The sequence below is a fragment of the Condylura cristata genome, unplaced genomic scaffold (assembly GCF_000260355.1).
Source record: "Condylura cristata isolate star-nosed mole 26May11 unplaced genomic scaffold, ConCri1.0 scaffold00004, whole genome shotgun sequence".
In the NCBI taxonomy this organism is placed as follows: domain Eukaryota; kingdom Metazoa; phylum Chordata; class Mammalia; order Eulipotyphla; family Talpidae; genus Condylura; species Condylura cristata.
In genome coordinates this window covers 30,645,685-30,661,920 of record NW_004567105.1, presented here as the reverse complement: position 1 = coordinate 30,661,920, position 16,236 = coordinate 30,645,685, and the positions used below count along the sequence as shown (strand labels likewise).

At 38.4% G+C, this 16,236-nt stretch overlaps 1 protein-coding gene across 1 annotated transcript in view; it reads right to left on the bottom strand.

Moving 5' to 3' along the window:
• The window catches only part of TSPAN8 (tetraspanin 8), a 65,592-nt gene extending 58,736 nt beyond the window's left edge, over window positions 1-6,856 (bottom strand). The window contains exons 1-3 of the mRNA XM_004676510.1: window positions 6,831-6,856; window positions 5,450-5,554; window positions 2,631-2,712 (exon numbers count right to left, since the gene is read on the bottom strand). Of these exons, the coding sequence (XP_004676567.1) occupies window positions 2,631-2,712; window positions 5,450-5,554; window positions 6,831-6,856 (213 nt within the window). The remainder of the gene's footprint in view (window positions 1-2,630; window positions 2,713-5,449; window positions 5,555-6,830) is intronic.
• Window positions 6,857-16,236: the final 9,380 nt, after the last annotated feature.

Here is a 16,236-nt window from a genome sequence, read left to right as displayed (position 1 = left end):
CCCACAGAATGTCTCTGGTCTATGGTTGTTCATTATTTTTGTTATTTTCTCGCCTGGTCCATTATACTCCTGCTATGAGTGAAACCATCCGGTAGAAAATACCCAGATTTTGCCAGTCTCATAGCTCAGACTCTGGGTCTTTGTCCTTCATTCCATCATACTTATTGCTTGGCAGCTAGAGCTTTTTACCTACACAACGCTTATAGCACAGAAATCTGATCCAGGTGTTCTTCCTGTGTTAATAAAAACTAACATTAAACAGGAAGATCAACTGTACTCTAGTAAGAAAGCTAAAGTTAATTGAGAAGGTATGAAGGATCCATTTTCATTCGAAATAAGCTATAATAAAACCTGTAGTGGAATGATATCCTGAACCAACTACCCTGCAGATTCTTTTGCTTATACTTTTTCACATTTGTAGCCAGAATACACTGGTTATTCAACCCTAATGTAACAGTTGCAATGGTTAATCAACCATGTGCAAGAAAAATACATAAGAGGAATAATCCCAATTTCAGTTTGGCATGAATTCCTACCATTTGTTTCACTAATATTTTTTGGGAGGAACAAAGCTCAAGAAATTCAGTTCTTTAAAATACACTTTGATCGCCATGTTGCCACTAATAAAGTGGGAGATCAATTGAAAATGCCTTTAAAAACAAATGTTGACACTAGGAACAAAATAACCTTTAGAATAGAAAGGGCCAAATTGGAGTTCCTGCTCAACTATCTAACAGTTATGACATGTCCACTCCCCAAACTGTAGAATCCTCCTCTTTAAGCCTTGGGTAGGAATTCTCACCCACAGATGGTGAGCATTCCAGGACAAGCTGCCTATGAGAGGGCTGAGACAGCACCTGGCACAGAGGCACAGAGCGGGCTTCCCAGAAATTATTTATCATGGCCACAGTTCTGCTTTGGGGGAAGATTTCATGAGGCCTGCTATCATGAATTACATGAGGCCTATCTCATGTAAGAGACTGGATTATGTTAATCTCATTCTCTCTTTGTTTTAATCAACATAATACTGGTTTACAACACTATATGCAATTTCAGAGGATAGGTCTGCCACCGTCATTCCACACTAAAGCACCCATGGTACTTTACCATAGACCTCTGGGTCCCTCCCACACCCACCTTCTCTCCCTTTCTAGTAGCCTCAATTTTGCAGTGACATTCTCTAGGGTGTGTTTTAGTTAAATTTCTTCCATTTCTTTGTTTTGTTTCTATATATTCTTCAAAAGTAGCTCACAATTGGCCCTCCCTGGTGGCTAAAGCACAGCACTAAGAAGCTAAAGCCACTTCAGCATGAGTTCCTTCCCTGCCCTGGAGGTGACCCACATGGCACAGTAGACCTCTCCTGACCTGCCCACTGCTCCCCTCAGCAGTGTTACTTCGTCCGTCAGCCTGTTCTGCTCCCCACTCTGTCTCTGGTGAATCCTCTCACCACCCCTGCACCTCTGGCCTGTACCCCAGTTCTGTAAATAAATAAATAAATCTTAAAAAAAAAAAAAAGTAGTTCACACTCAAAGACAGGTAAATCATGATGCAGAGAAAGAAAAGAAAGCATTATCAGTGAAACAGTCTGTGGCCAAACTTTGTGTCAGGAAGAGCAGGTACTCAAACAAACATGGACCTTTTTTATACACTGACACATTACCACCAAGTACACAGGCCCTGATGCAGCACAGCACTGTTCCCACGTTGATTTTTATTAATATCCGAACTTGCCTAAAATCACATAAATTTACCATGGTCATGAACAACTATTCATCCATGGCCACAGTTCTGCTTTGGGAGGAAGAATTCATGAAGCCCACTAAAATAAACGCGAACAACCTAATTCAGTAAGAATGAGCCTGAAAGATAGAGATGAGACTCCAGAAGGGAGACACCAACAAAAAGAAGTTCAGTTGTCATGGTTTGGCAACAGCCCATAAACTGAATGGCAGATAAGAGAAAGAGACTGCTGAAAAGGGCCGTGAGAAAGCGTATCCACTCTAGCAATCTAAGTGAGAAATGGGCTCTTGGATCAAGTCAGGAAGGACTTTTGTGTCCGATTTCTTTGGTTGCAGTCAGCAGAAACAAACATTTACCAACATAAACCAAAGAGAACCAGGAAAGGAAGAAAACAATTTACTAAACAGGTGTTGATAACATAAAAGCAAAGAAAACAATAACTAAGCACTTCTTTGAAAGCATCTAAGAGACCTAAAAGAACCTAGTGACAGAAGAACACGAACAATGTTTTTAAGAGTTCCTTAAACTACAATGTGTGTCAGGAACAGGAACAACGTGTGCCTGAAACAAATCATCTTTGATTAATTTCAATCCTTCCTTCTTTTTACACAAAATTGAAAATTTTAAGGAGGAAACGGGCTTAACTTAGCAAGAGGAATAGAACACTTCTGCAGTTTCCAAGAACTGCAGAGGTTGAGATATGGGTAGTTTCTGCTTCATTTTTATTCATATGTGTTGAATTATGCATGTATTCTTTGGATGTCACCATTGTTAAACACTAATATTAAAGAGATGATTCCCATAATTGTTGACATCAAGGAAGAATAAGGACCATTTTGTTTGCTGCCTGTTGCTAAGCCATAAGTGAGGTGCTTCTCATTGATTCTCACGGGAGCTGAGGATGTATATTCCATGGGCAAAAAGAGACTCATGGGACCATTATGTGTTCTGGCAAGGAGTTTGTACATCATCCTCGTTAAAGAAAAAAATATTTGGGTAACAGCCAAACAGCTGGGTAGGTTGACAGTCAGGTCCCAGGCATCTATAGGCAGCCAGAAGTGCTGGGACATGTGCGGGGGCCTCACAGCAAAGAAGAAATGAAACCACACTAGCAAGCAATATCCCATCAATATATATATTTTTTAAAGATTTATTTTATTTATGCTTACAGAACTGGGGTACAGGTCAGAGGTGTGATGGGTGAGAGGATTCACCAGAAACAGAGCGGGGAGCAAAACAGGCAGATGGACAAAGTACACTGCTGAAGGGAGCAGTGGGTAGGTCAGGAGAGGTCTGCCGTGCTATGTGGGTCACCTCCCTGGCTGGGGATTGAACTCATGCTGCAGTGGCTTCGGAGAGCTTCATAATGCTATGCTTTAACCCGTTGCACCACCAGGGACAGCCCTATCAATAAAATTTGATCAACTTCTTCTTGACAAACTTTCCACCAACCAGAATTGGATTAAAAGCCTCATTTTCATATAGCAGACCTAAACCCGCCCCTCTGCCTAGGTAAGCAGGCTCCTGCAGGGCTCTTGAGGCATCATTATTTAGAATGCTGAAAAAACAGTGATGCTTCCACTCTCTTTGTTTTACTTATTCAACAAGGATCTAACAAGCACCAGGCAGTGTATTGAGGAAACAAAGACAATCTTAAAGATATTGAGAGCAACGTCATGAATAGCAATAACAGAAAATACTTATATAACTCTTATATTATGTGCTTTTCATGTATTTCATTTAATCTTTATAAAATCCTGTGAATTGGAATGGGAGTGATTACTAGTGGGTTTGGGGCTTCCTTTTGGGGTGATAAAGATGTGAGAATGATTATATAAATCTATAAAAATACTAGAGAACACTAACTTGTACACTTTATAAGGATCGATTTTTATGGTATGTGAGTTACATTTCAATAAATCTGTTAAAAATTAACTTAAAATCCAGGAGATAAATCATTATGTCCACTCGACAGCTAAAGTAATCTGAGACAGAGAGGTTACCCTATTTTTCCAAAGTCACAAAGCTGGTAAACAAGAGAGCTGTGATTCAAACCCAGGCAGTCAGATGCAGAGCCTGCATACTAAATTATATGCAGTTCTTGCCCTGGAAGAAATTCCAGAATGTTTCACAGTCTGGACCATCCTTACAAACATGAGGCATAAACAACTTACTCTTGTATCTAAACTATGTAGATCCATTAAAAACATTTGGAGAAAAAAAAGGGGAAATATATAAAGAAAAGTCAACAGCTAACAAGATAACAAAACCAAGTACCTTAATACAGGATGTGTATTAATGCAGGATCCTATTTAAAAACTTGATTCTACTTCTGATGATATAGGATGATATTAGGTAAAAAGTATCATTAAATGGTTACATTAAAAAATAACAGGACTGTTTATTCAAGTCCATCAAATTAAAGTTGCCTTCTATGTGAGTGTGTGTGTTTGTATGTGTGCCTATCTATGTGTGCCTGTACATATAAGAACATGTATACTTGCATATGTATATATGGATACATATACAATCTTCAACCTGGGGAGACACATTAGAGATAAGTAGACGATGATAAAAGGATCACTTTCAACTAAAGAATAGCTTAAGTTGCTCTTGAGCTTTCTGGAGTTTAGATGACTCAAGTCTAGACCATAAGACAAAGCTCCAGAAGGAGCTGCACATATGCTGAAGAATACATGCATTTGATGAATAGCTATTTAGTGATGCGGTAGTAATGAGGTCACAACACCAAATCTGTACAGGTTGGCAAGTACAAAATCCCTTTCGTGCAAGAACTCAGACTGTAGTTGTCTTGAAAATGTATTTAACTAGTAGTTATTAAAAAGCATCAGGGTTTGGTGATGGGAAGCCCATTGGGATTACAACTGAGATGAAAAAAATGTACAAAATGATGTAAAAATAAGCTATTATATATATATAAAGCATCAGGTAAGGAAAAAATGGGTGTGTGAACTCAAATTCTTTTCTGATTGGGATCAAAGTGGGTGCAGGAAAGGAACACCCAATGTGTTCTGTTAATGGTGAGTTAAGGACAAAGTATTCAAATAGTACATATTCAACCTTTTAATACAACAAAAATATAGCAGGCTGAAGTGAAAAATACTGATCCCAATATGCAGTACTCAAATTTCAGTTTTCTGAACTGGCAGAGACCACTCAATGATGCTACTGTACTAAAACCTGGGTAGATAAGATAGGACATTGTATACTGAAGGATCTTATAAGTGTTTAGACCACCTTAATTCTTTTAGTTTTAACCTAATATGTATTAATTACCTGGTTGAATATTCTCCTCATTGGATATCATGATGAATACAGTATGTATCAGGTCCCAAATTGTTTTTTTCTTATCTGTGAAAAACAGAAAAAGCTACTCCGAGAACTCAAAGGTCAATTTTTATACTAGAGCATAAATAAAACAAAAACTCCATTTTTCATATAAGTAACAGCAGAAGATATATTTTAAGTAGAGTGCTAAATTCCAAGTAATTTACATTTGGTTTTTGAATGTTCAAACAGAAAGCTCTTTTCTCATGCCTATGCTCTGCTATCGCATTTATTCCATTTACTAGAGACGAGGGAACAAAGGTGTGAAGAGGAAGGGTGGCCACATAATGTATTATCCTTACCAGAGCACTTTTGAGAGTAAGAAAACGCTCATCAATTACACTGGGACAACCGAGGTTACCTGGGACTAAATGGCAAATTGACACATCCCACGAAAAGTGCTCCACAAGGCACCGTGGTGATGGTGTGCGGGGGAATGATGGTAGCAGTTTTACAAGGACTACACCTGAGAGAAGAAAGCATACATTGTGCAAACAGGAAGAATGATGCAAAATATATGTAAATAAAACTTTTTTTTAAGTGTGTATGGGCCCTCGCTGTGGCACAGTGGGTTAGAGTGGAACACTGCAAGTTAGTCGCCGCAGCTTCAGTGCGAGTTTGAACCCCAGCCCTGCAGTAGACCTACATGGCATGACAGACCCCTTCCGGCCCGCCCCCTGCTCCCCTCAGCAGTGTACTTCACCCTTCTGCCTGTTCTGCTCCCCACTCTGTCTCTGGTGAATCCTCTCACTGCCCCTGCACCTCTGGCCTGTACCCCTGTTCTGTGTGCATAAATAAATTTTTAAAAATCTAAAAAAAAAAAGTGTATGCTCCAAAGTCAGAGCCGCTGGGAGCCCAGGAGAAACACTGGACAGGGACAGCCAGGCCCCTGCCGGCAGGAGAAACCAAGGGAAGCTCAGGTTCTAGGGCAGGAGTTGTTTGCACACTGCTCATTGTCATGCTTCCTGTCCCCGGGAGGGTCAGGGCCCCCGGTGTGTGCTTCCTCCCTAGGAGAACTGGCTGGTGCCCTCCACACACTGCTCTCTCCCATGGAATCCCTAGGTAGGGCAAGAGGTTTCACTGGCAGGATAATAAAATGCCACCAACAATTGCTCCAGACACCACTTGGTGGCACCAGTATCCTGAAATGATGGAACACAACCTGCTTGTCTTGATCTTAACACTGAAACCTTAGACTCATAAAGGTCTTTGGCCAAACCTCAGGTTTCAGTTTTTCCACGATGATCTGATTTTTTTTCCAGTTTTCAGAGTCCCCTTTGTCTGAATCTATGGAAAACCTAAAAGAGGGGAGAGTTTTTCTTTTAATGGTTTCTTATTTTTTCAAAAATTTCTTTGCGAAAAATACCGGATGGTTTCACTCATAGCAGGAGCATAATGGACCAGGCGAGAAAATAACAAAAATAATGAACAACCATATACCAGAGACATTTTGTGGGGGTGGAGTGGGGAATGGGATCAAAAACGGGGGGTGGGGAAGGAAATGCACGGGATTATGGTGATGGCACACGGGTGACTTGGTGATGGGAAACCCGCGGGGATTACAATTGAGATGGGGGAAAAAATGTACAAAATGATGTAAAAATAAACTTTTGTAAAATAAAAAAATAAAAAAAATTTCTTTGTTTCTATACAGGTAATTTGGCATGCACGTGACCATTATCTTTCATACTGGCTTTTCCTCCACTGATCTTTTCATATTTTTATTTATCTTCCTAACCTACCGCAATTCCCCTTCCAGATAAGCCATCTTAATGCTGTGCCCATTCAGGATTTGTTGCCATCCTCATGTAACTTTATGCAGATGTATATATACAACTCACAGAAAAATATATATAACAAGTTTCTTAGTCAAGGATTTCTGCAATGGGCAGAAATCTGTATATCTTGCCTCATTAACTCTTTCAGGAAGCTATGTTAACAGGTGATGATCCAGACATACATTAATTTATTTAACAGCAATCCTTTATTAAAGAGGATTCACTTGACGCCCTTTTAGTGGCTGTTTGTTTTGCTACAATAAATAACAAATAGCTGCAGAAACCTTGTCTATGCCCTCTATACTAGTGCTTTTCTTGGATTCTCAAGAAGTGAATGCTGGGTTGAGAAATATCTTTTTGATTTCAAGAAATGTTGCCAGATACTTTGAAAAACTTTTCAGCCCTCATTTCTACTGACAATGAACAGTGTCTTTCCCCTCACACTTCCACTTAGAATGTATAGTTTTGTCAACCTAGTAACTGAAGCTAAATGGTTAAATTCACCTCAGACTCTGAGAACATAAAAGAGAAGGAAAAAAAGTAAAATTTTTTGAGACTTGCTTTTACAGATATAGCAGAGCCTGGAGGCTTATTGATTAACCTTGAGCTGAGCTCCAAGGTCCACTAGAGTCAGGAGTCTCCAAATACTGACAGTGGGGTTACCCAGAGGTGAGGGGCCCATCAATGGAAATTCAAAACTACAGTGATGTGAAGAAAAACCTCTTCATACTTCATGTACGCACCACCCTGGAACTAGCCAATAAACTTCAATCAGGTTCACCTTTTTTTGCCCCTAATCCACTCTATAGCCAATAAAATTTAGCTCCTTTGTTTTCAACCCCAGCCCCACAATCCTGTATAACCATATTCCCTTTCTTAATCTGGGAAGCAGATTTGAGTTTCTCTCTGACCTCCTTGCCAATTCGTTTGTAATAAAGCTGATTTCTTGTCTGAAACCCTGACATCATAATCTAGTCCATACATAACAAATAATGAGCCCGTTTACTTGTTAACAAACTGTTGGAAGTGATATACTGACACATCATTTATACTTTTTGTTTCTCTGACTGTTATGACTTTGAGCATCTTTCCAGGGTTTTTGTTTGTTGTTTTGGCCATTTTAGTTTGATTTTTCACAGCTTTAGCCTAAAACAAAGATATTTTAGAAGAATTTTTTGCTTAGCAAAACAAAGTTAAAAGATTATTACTAAAATATTTTAGGAAATAGAAATTACCAGTCTCATATATATATGTGTGTGTGTGCATGATATATATATGATAGATAGATAGATAGATATCTAGGATATGTGTGTAGAAACTGTCTCCCTCTTAGAACTTTGTTTCTCATTGGATGTATATTGTTCTATGAATTTAAGTAGGATTTAATTAAATAGAACCAGTCCCATTTATTTGAGTGTCATTCAAAATACTTATTTAAAAAAATAGAACAAAATCAGTAGGGAAAGAAATTGTATTTTTAAGCTTCTAAGAAGATTTTATAAACAATGCAGCTCAGAGAACAAAAAAAGCCATAAAATGATTTGACAGTGTCCTTTTAAGTGAACATATGTGAGTTTTATGCATCCATATGTGTTCACATATGCCCTGCATATGCACAACCAGCTGCTAACCAAGCAGATTGTTCAATGTGTATGTTTACTGTAAAACAAGCCTAAAGTGTTTGGTTTCTTTGTTAGAGAAACAGCTCATAATTTCAAGTATACAAATGTCAGTTGTTTCTCATTTCTTTTTCTTCTAAGCCAAATGACTTGTTGATGCTCAATTTGGCAGAACCCTAACTGAGGCTGACTCTTGGCCAGCCACAGAAATCCAGCCCTGAAAGTTTGGGAAATTTTTATAAGAACAAGGGGCTTTTTTCTAATGGTTCCCTAAATCATAGGAAATTTCCTTAGGACCTCCTTCAGTTCTACACCACTCAGTATCTCAAAGGATAATTACTAACATTATTTGGATGTCAGTGGATGGAGTTAGGGTGTGAAATGAAGATATGAGACCCTCCCAAAACTCAGTCAAATAAAGACTCTTTGAAAATGAGAACAGCAGAGAACAGCCAGGGGATAAAGAGATTTTTCGTGTGTGATAACTTTATCTTTGTGCTTTCATTATCTCTTCTTTCATTTCACCCTTTTAAGAGAATGCCTGTACACTGGACCATGGTGGAGGATATGGGTGTCTGGGAGGTTGGCAATGTATGATAACATACACCTGAGGAAGTGGGAACCCATATCTCTGAATCATATACAGTGTTGTAAACCAGTGTTACCTTAATAAAAAAAAATTAATAAAGATAGCACCTGCCACTTAAAATGACAATGTCTGTGTCAATTCCAATCGATCGTGAACCAGTTGGTCTTTGAACCTATATATATTATATCTACAATCACACTACTAAACCCAACTATCACCATCAATATTCTCTTACCCTAGAATTAGTATTCTATTCAGAAAGGTCAAGCAGTTGGGGCAGTAGTGAAAAGAGCTGTCCCCTCAATGGGAGAATCTGTATTTAGTCCTGGCTTAGTTATTTCCTGGCTGTATGACTTTAGATTAGCTTCCAACTTCCCTTTTCTCACAAGCTACATGAAAACATGATGCTGGTTTTACAAATATCTGATGAAGGTGAAAGAAAATGACTTAGACAAAGGACAATGTACAGTAGTGATGATACAGCAAGCACAAAATAAATATAAATCCCTAGCCTCTCCATTTCCACCTTCTTGTTTCTAATCCATACAAAAATAAAGAGCAATATGAGAACTAGGAATATTTATTAGGGAGGTAATCTGCAAGTCCCCAGTCTCAATTATAGGGGGCCAGGAGGAGGCTGAATTCAACAGAGAAAATTCATTTAATGTGACCTCAAGTATCATTAACAGAGACTTCACTGGTGAATGTAAATGCATATTCATTTATTTAGCTTCTACTGTGTGTCTATACCAGTGATTGGTATATAGCAAATGTCCAGATGTATTCTTGAAATAAACACCAAAGACCAAGCCTTAAGAGCACCATCTGAATTTCTTCCCGGTGCCCAGTTTCCTGAGTGTTTGGTTAGCCATTCATGCCCTACTTTCCAAAGTGAATGCCACAGTCAGGAAGAATTGTGGGCATCTATTGTTACAAACAGACAAAGCCCCTGACAAAGAAGAACCCCATTTACCTTTCAGCCTGCCAATACAGACACCTTCTGTAGCTAATCACCTTTCATTCCTTCTTTCCCTTCCTCCATGCAATCTCCCTAAAGCTGCTCAGTATTTCTCCATAAATGAAAAGTAAAATTACTATTCCTGCAGGTGTCCATGTGTTTGGGGCAAAATAAGCCACTGCTGACAATTGTAAAGAAAGAGCGAACAGCTGTTTGCATCTGGATGTGGGCTAAGAGCGAGAGAACAGCTGCTAGCAGCTGTGGCAGACAAGAAAGTGAGCGAGTGAGCAGCTGCTGGTAATTCCCAATCTACTAGACTGCCTGGAATAATTGAAATCCAGAAGAAGAATGCAGGACTTGACTTAACTGCTTTTCCGTATCCTGCTCTTCGTTAGCTCTTACTTGTCCTTCATTATACACTGTCCCACGGGGGACTTGGTTCAGATCAGCCCCCACATCCCCAATCCAGAACCCTCTGGAGAAATAAACCGAGAGGTGAATGACACAGGCTTTTCTTCCAATGAGTCCATACTTATTTTTACAAGCAGGAAGACACTGGAGGTCAGCAAAGGAAGGAATACTAATCAGCAATGGACCTCTCACAAGATTGGGCAAACATAATTCTTTCTATATTATGAGAGCTTTTTGATCATTTTGACGATGAGCCTATATTTTAAATTCAGTAAACCTACATAAACACTTGACAACTTAAACTTTATTTAAAATTGAAGAAAGCTATTTTAAACCCCTGGCAATGGTTTTCATGTTTCTTTTTCATGTGCATGTAATCCTATGAGTAAGTACATATGGAAATATTGTCCTTTATTTGGTTTTATATTTTTAATAAAATGAAGAGGAAAAGAGTTTTGCATCACTTGGGTACTTAGGTAATCAAGAGCCTCATTTGCTTCATTGATTTGTCTCATCAGCTGGGACTCAAAGACAAACTGAATGAGTCCAGAACATATCAGTTTATTTCTCATCTTGCTCAGCACAGACATAGGACATCTACCACTCCATTTATAGAATTTCAAGTTTTTAATTTCTGAAAGACATAGTTCAAGAGAGGAAAAGAGGGTACTGTAACTTATTTCTAAGCTATAGACAACTAAATGCACCCAAATAAAAGAATAATTAAACAAATTTTATGCCAAGCTACCACATTTAAAGAGATAATCATCTTGAAGCTAGTGATGTGGAAAAGACTGTGATGTTTGCATTCACAGAAAAGTCTTTGCTAAGATAATTCACACAGAAAAGGCTGTATGCAAAATGTACACCATAAAGAAAACTAAGGTAAAAATGATAGACTTAGGATGATGATATGATAAGAACTTATTTAGTAGAAGTCAAAATAGAATAGCAGAAGAGGAATATTTCATTTCTTTTGCTATTTTCTCTTTATGCTGATGTGATAGAAATTAAAAGACTTTAAAAAAGTTAAAATATATATTTTATATATATTTATATGTTATAAATATCAGGAATAAAACTATTAAACTATAAACTTCCAAAGGAAGGGGTCCTTGCTTGCTTTTTGATCACCTTTCACCCCCAGTGTTTCTCACAGTTCCTGAGCATAATAAACAGTTGTTAAATAAGTGGCACATACACATTTTTAAAGCACTTTTGGAGAAAAATTTAATCACGTTACCAATATTGTATATGTGTCTGAGAAAAGAGGGCCTGCTCTCCCCAAACGATCAGCGTCTTGCTCACACCACTACTGCCAGCCCACCCCTGGCAACTGTGGTGAACTCCGCCATGTTTTTCATGGATGTCAACTGCATGCCCTTGACCTGTGTCTTTAGTGGACAACTTTCCAAAGACAACACAAAACTTCCGTGCTCTGAGCACTGGGAGAAAGGACTCGGTTATCAATTTCCTACTTTTCACGGAATTAGTCCAGGATTCATGTGCCAGGGTGATGATGGCATCATCATTGTGGAACTAGATGCATCTCTGAGGAGAAATCTGATGATGAGAATTTCATCCTGAAGCACGCAGGTCTCAGAATCTTTGTCACTGGCAATTGCTGGACCAACACAAATGGTTCCTAATTTTTTAACTCTACTGACAAGCCTTGAGTGTTTGGGTACAAAGCATACAGTCTTTGAAAGGGGAAGGAGGGCAGGGACAGTGTGGACACCTTGGAGCACCTTGGGTCCAGGAATGGCAAGACCAACAAGATCACCGTTGCTGACTGTGGCCAAATTAAGTTTGACTTGTGTTTTACCTTAGCCACCAGATCATTCCTTGTGTAGCTCAGAGGAACACCCTTCATCCCCATCTTCTTGAAATATCCTATAATCTTAATGCTCCCCTTACAGTTCTTTGGGGTTCATATGTTCCTTATCCCCTTCAAAGTCTAGCCAATTGCAGACTTTAAGTTTATGATTATGAAATAAACAATAACAACAAAAGATCAGTTAAAAATAAATCCAGGGCCCTTCCTGGTGGCACAACACGTTAAAGCACAGCACTACAAAGTTAAAGCCACTTCAGCACGAGTTCAATCCCCAGCCCTGGAGGTGACCCACATGGTGTGGCAGACCTCTCCTGACCCACCCACTGCTCCCCTTAGCAGTGTATTTCAGTTAATCTGCCTGTTCTGCTCCCCACTCAGTCTCTGGTGAATCTTCTCACTGCACCTGCACCTCTGGCCTGTGTCCCAGTTCTGTATGTGTAAATAAATAAATCTTTAAAAAAATAAAAATAAGCCCAAAGACATGTACTCAAAGCATTTTGCGAATTATTATGTTGGTGAGATTTGTAGCCCAATCAGATCTAATGAGCCTCCCAATTCTGACCTGGAAAAAACAAAGAAACTATTCAACCTCAAAAGATGCTTCCAAGTATAAAATCTGATTCTGTGTGCTGGATTAGGAGGAGAGGGAGTAATTGCCAATGTCACAAGTAACTGACTCTTAATTTACCAATCAGAATGTCCTATGACAAAGTTTCCAGATGTTTTGTGCTCCAAGTGAGAAACTTTCCTTAAAGCAAATTTGATTAATGTTTCTAGTCACAGTACCCCCATCAAGTCGACACTTTGTTCCCTGGTCTGGAACTGAAAGAAATGCTTGAGCACTCAATAATGGTAAGAACATGACATCCTGTTGCCTTTTGATTTTACCATCTCATACTCCTGCAACAGTAGACTCCAAAGGTTAAAGCCTTTTCACTATGTCAAGGTCTGCCTCTGAATACGTGCCTTCAGGAAATCATTATATACTCATCATTCCATATGAACATTTTATACAAAGTCTGTTTTTCAGATATTTTTAAACTACCCCTGCATACATAAAGTGTGAGTGTTCCATGTTAACGTAAGATACTCCTGCACTCTGTGCAAGGAGTAACTCAAAACCCTGACAAACTTGTATGTTATCCAAAATGTGTTTGCAGATTTTTCCCTCTTGCCTATAAAATAGCATTAAAGGAAATATCTCGCTCCATAAATAAAGCTGTTGAGTATTTAAGTGACTTTCACTTCATCTTCATCATCATCACCAAAGTCCTAAAGTTTCCTTTTCATCCAAGACTGGATCATAGTGTACTCAGCATATTCAAGAGATATTTTGAGTAACAAACAGAAAAGATATAGCCACTGGATCTTTATCAATATTCCTTAAAGAGATCATGACATACAGTTATTTCTACGTATAATTTTCATATCACAAATGTGATAATTAATTTTATGTGAAAACTCCACTGGTTCATGAGATGACCAAATAATTTGTCAAATATTATTCAGTGTTTCTACACAGTATCTTTTGGTTGAGATTATCATTTAAGTTGGTGTACCAAGAAAAGCAGATTGCCTCTGTAATAATGGGTGGGCCTCATCTAATCAGTTGAGGGATGAATAAAGTGTCTGATTCTTCCCCTAGTGTCTGAAAATCAGATACATCAAAAAGTGTTTGATGATCACGCAAGTTTCTAGCATCTGAACTCAAAGTCTGGAGCACTGAATTTTCATGAGTCTTGACCATTTTGAGTCTCCAGCTTCACCAATTCACCCTTCGAATCTTAAAACTTGCTAATCACTACAATCATGTGAACCCAGCTCTTGTAACAAATCTTTATCTCTTTAAATATGGTTCTGCTTCTCTGGAAAACCCTAATACAACACATAAGATTCAACTTAAATTCAATATAAGAGGCCCTCCCTGGTGGCGCAACAGGTTAAAGCACAGAACTATAAGTGAACTGCAGCCACTTCAGTGCAAGTTCAATCCCTGGCCCTGAAGGTGACCACAAACCTCTCCTGACCCACCAGGTGCTAGCCTCAGCAGTATACTTTGTTGATCTGTTCTCCATTCTGCATCTGGTGAATCTTCTCACCTCCTGCACCTATTGCCTGTATACCAATTCTATATACTTAAATAAATATTTTCTAAAAATTCAATACAAGAGTCCATCTGGCCCTCCCTGGTGGCACAACAAGTTAGGATGCAGCACTGCAAGCTAGCTGCAGCCATTTCAGTGTGAGTTCGATCCCTGCCCCAGAAGTGATCCCCATGGTGCAGCAGAATCCTCCTGACCCGCTGCTGCTCCCCTCAGCAGTGTACTTCATTGATCTACCTGTTCTGCTCCCCACTCTGTCTCTGGTGAATCCTCTTACCACCTCTGCACTTCTGGCCTGTACCCAAGTTTGTTGTGCATAAATAAATATTTAAAAAAAAGAGTCCACCTACTGACAGTGGATTCTGAAGAGATGACAGAATAAGAAAGACCAGAAATGTATGCCTCCACCCAGATAACAATTGCATATCGCTTTGGTATAACTATTTTCAAAGTCTGGGATTTTCAATTTCCATACCTGGAAACTCTTAGCAAGTAGCATTAATTTCAGCTCTTAGCAAGTAGAAGCTCCCAACCCCTGACCCTCAGATGTGTGCCAGGTAGCTGTGCACATTACTATAGAAGCTTGTACATAGTGATGGGAATTGGGATAGGAAAAATAGACTTTGATTATTCATTGATGTTTCTGATCACCAAGGTGCCAGAAGTAGGTAGCCATTGTTATTGCACCTTGCCCACATGAAAACTCTTCTCCCTGTGGTTAATGTGACTTCCGGGAAACATAAGGGCCAGTACACAGATCCTGCACACTTCATTTTTTGTTTTCCCCCTTTCAAGAATCAGAATTAAAGATGAGGACTATCAAAAATAACTTCAAAATTATACAGTGACTGCTCATCTAAAAGAGAAAGGCTCAGAAAAATACCTGAGAAGATCTAATTTATCCCTTAGGATAATCTTTGGCACAAAGATAGCCTACAGTATTCAACACAACAAAAACAAAATCAAAACCCAGTAAACTCTGGAGAAGAGGGAGAATCTGATGTCCAGAATTACAACACTGTTACATCCAAATGTCAGGTTGCACAAAAAGCACAAGACATTCAAAAAACAAAATATGGCCCATTTAAAGAAAAAAAAATAACAAGAACTATACCTGAAACTATCAAATGGCAGATACACTAGACAAAGACTTTAAAATAGCTATCTTAAAGATGTTCAAAGAACTAAAGAAAAATGTGAATAAACACAAAAAAATGAAAACAGAGCTATCAATAATGAGATGAAATTAAAAATATAAAAAGAAACCAAAGATAAATTCAGGAGCTAAAACTACAATAACTGAACTAAAAATTTTACTGTATGGATTCAGAGACAGATTTGAGCAGGTAGAAGAATGTATCAGTAAACTTGAAGATATAATAGGACAATGGAAAATATCAAGTATAAAGAAAGAACAAAAAAATTAAAGAAAAGCAATGTTATGTCATATTTCCATTTCTAACAAATTTTAACATGTGAAGCATTAACTTATCATTTTTGTGTGTTGATCATCCCTACTAATAATCAGTATGAACTGGATAAAGGACTAACAGCTTGAATTTTGTTTTCTGTTCTAACTCATTCATGATAAAACTATGCAAAATTTCCCTCAGCTATGTCAAACTCATTCTGCTATCTAGAATTTCTAATGATGACCTCATTCCTTAATATATATTCCATCAATTTGTGTACTTTTACTATTGACCATGCTGACTGAAGAGAAAAAAGCAAATGATGAGATTGGAGTATCATTGGGGATCAATGTCCAGAAGCATGATATTCTAGGTGTTAATACAATTCATGTCACAAAATTAACCCACTAACTATATTCTGTACCTGTCTCATCAGTGAAGA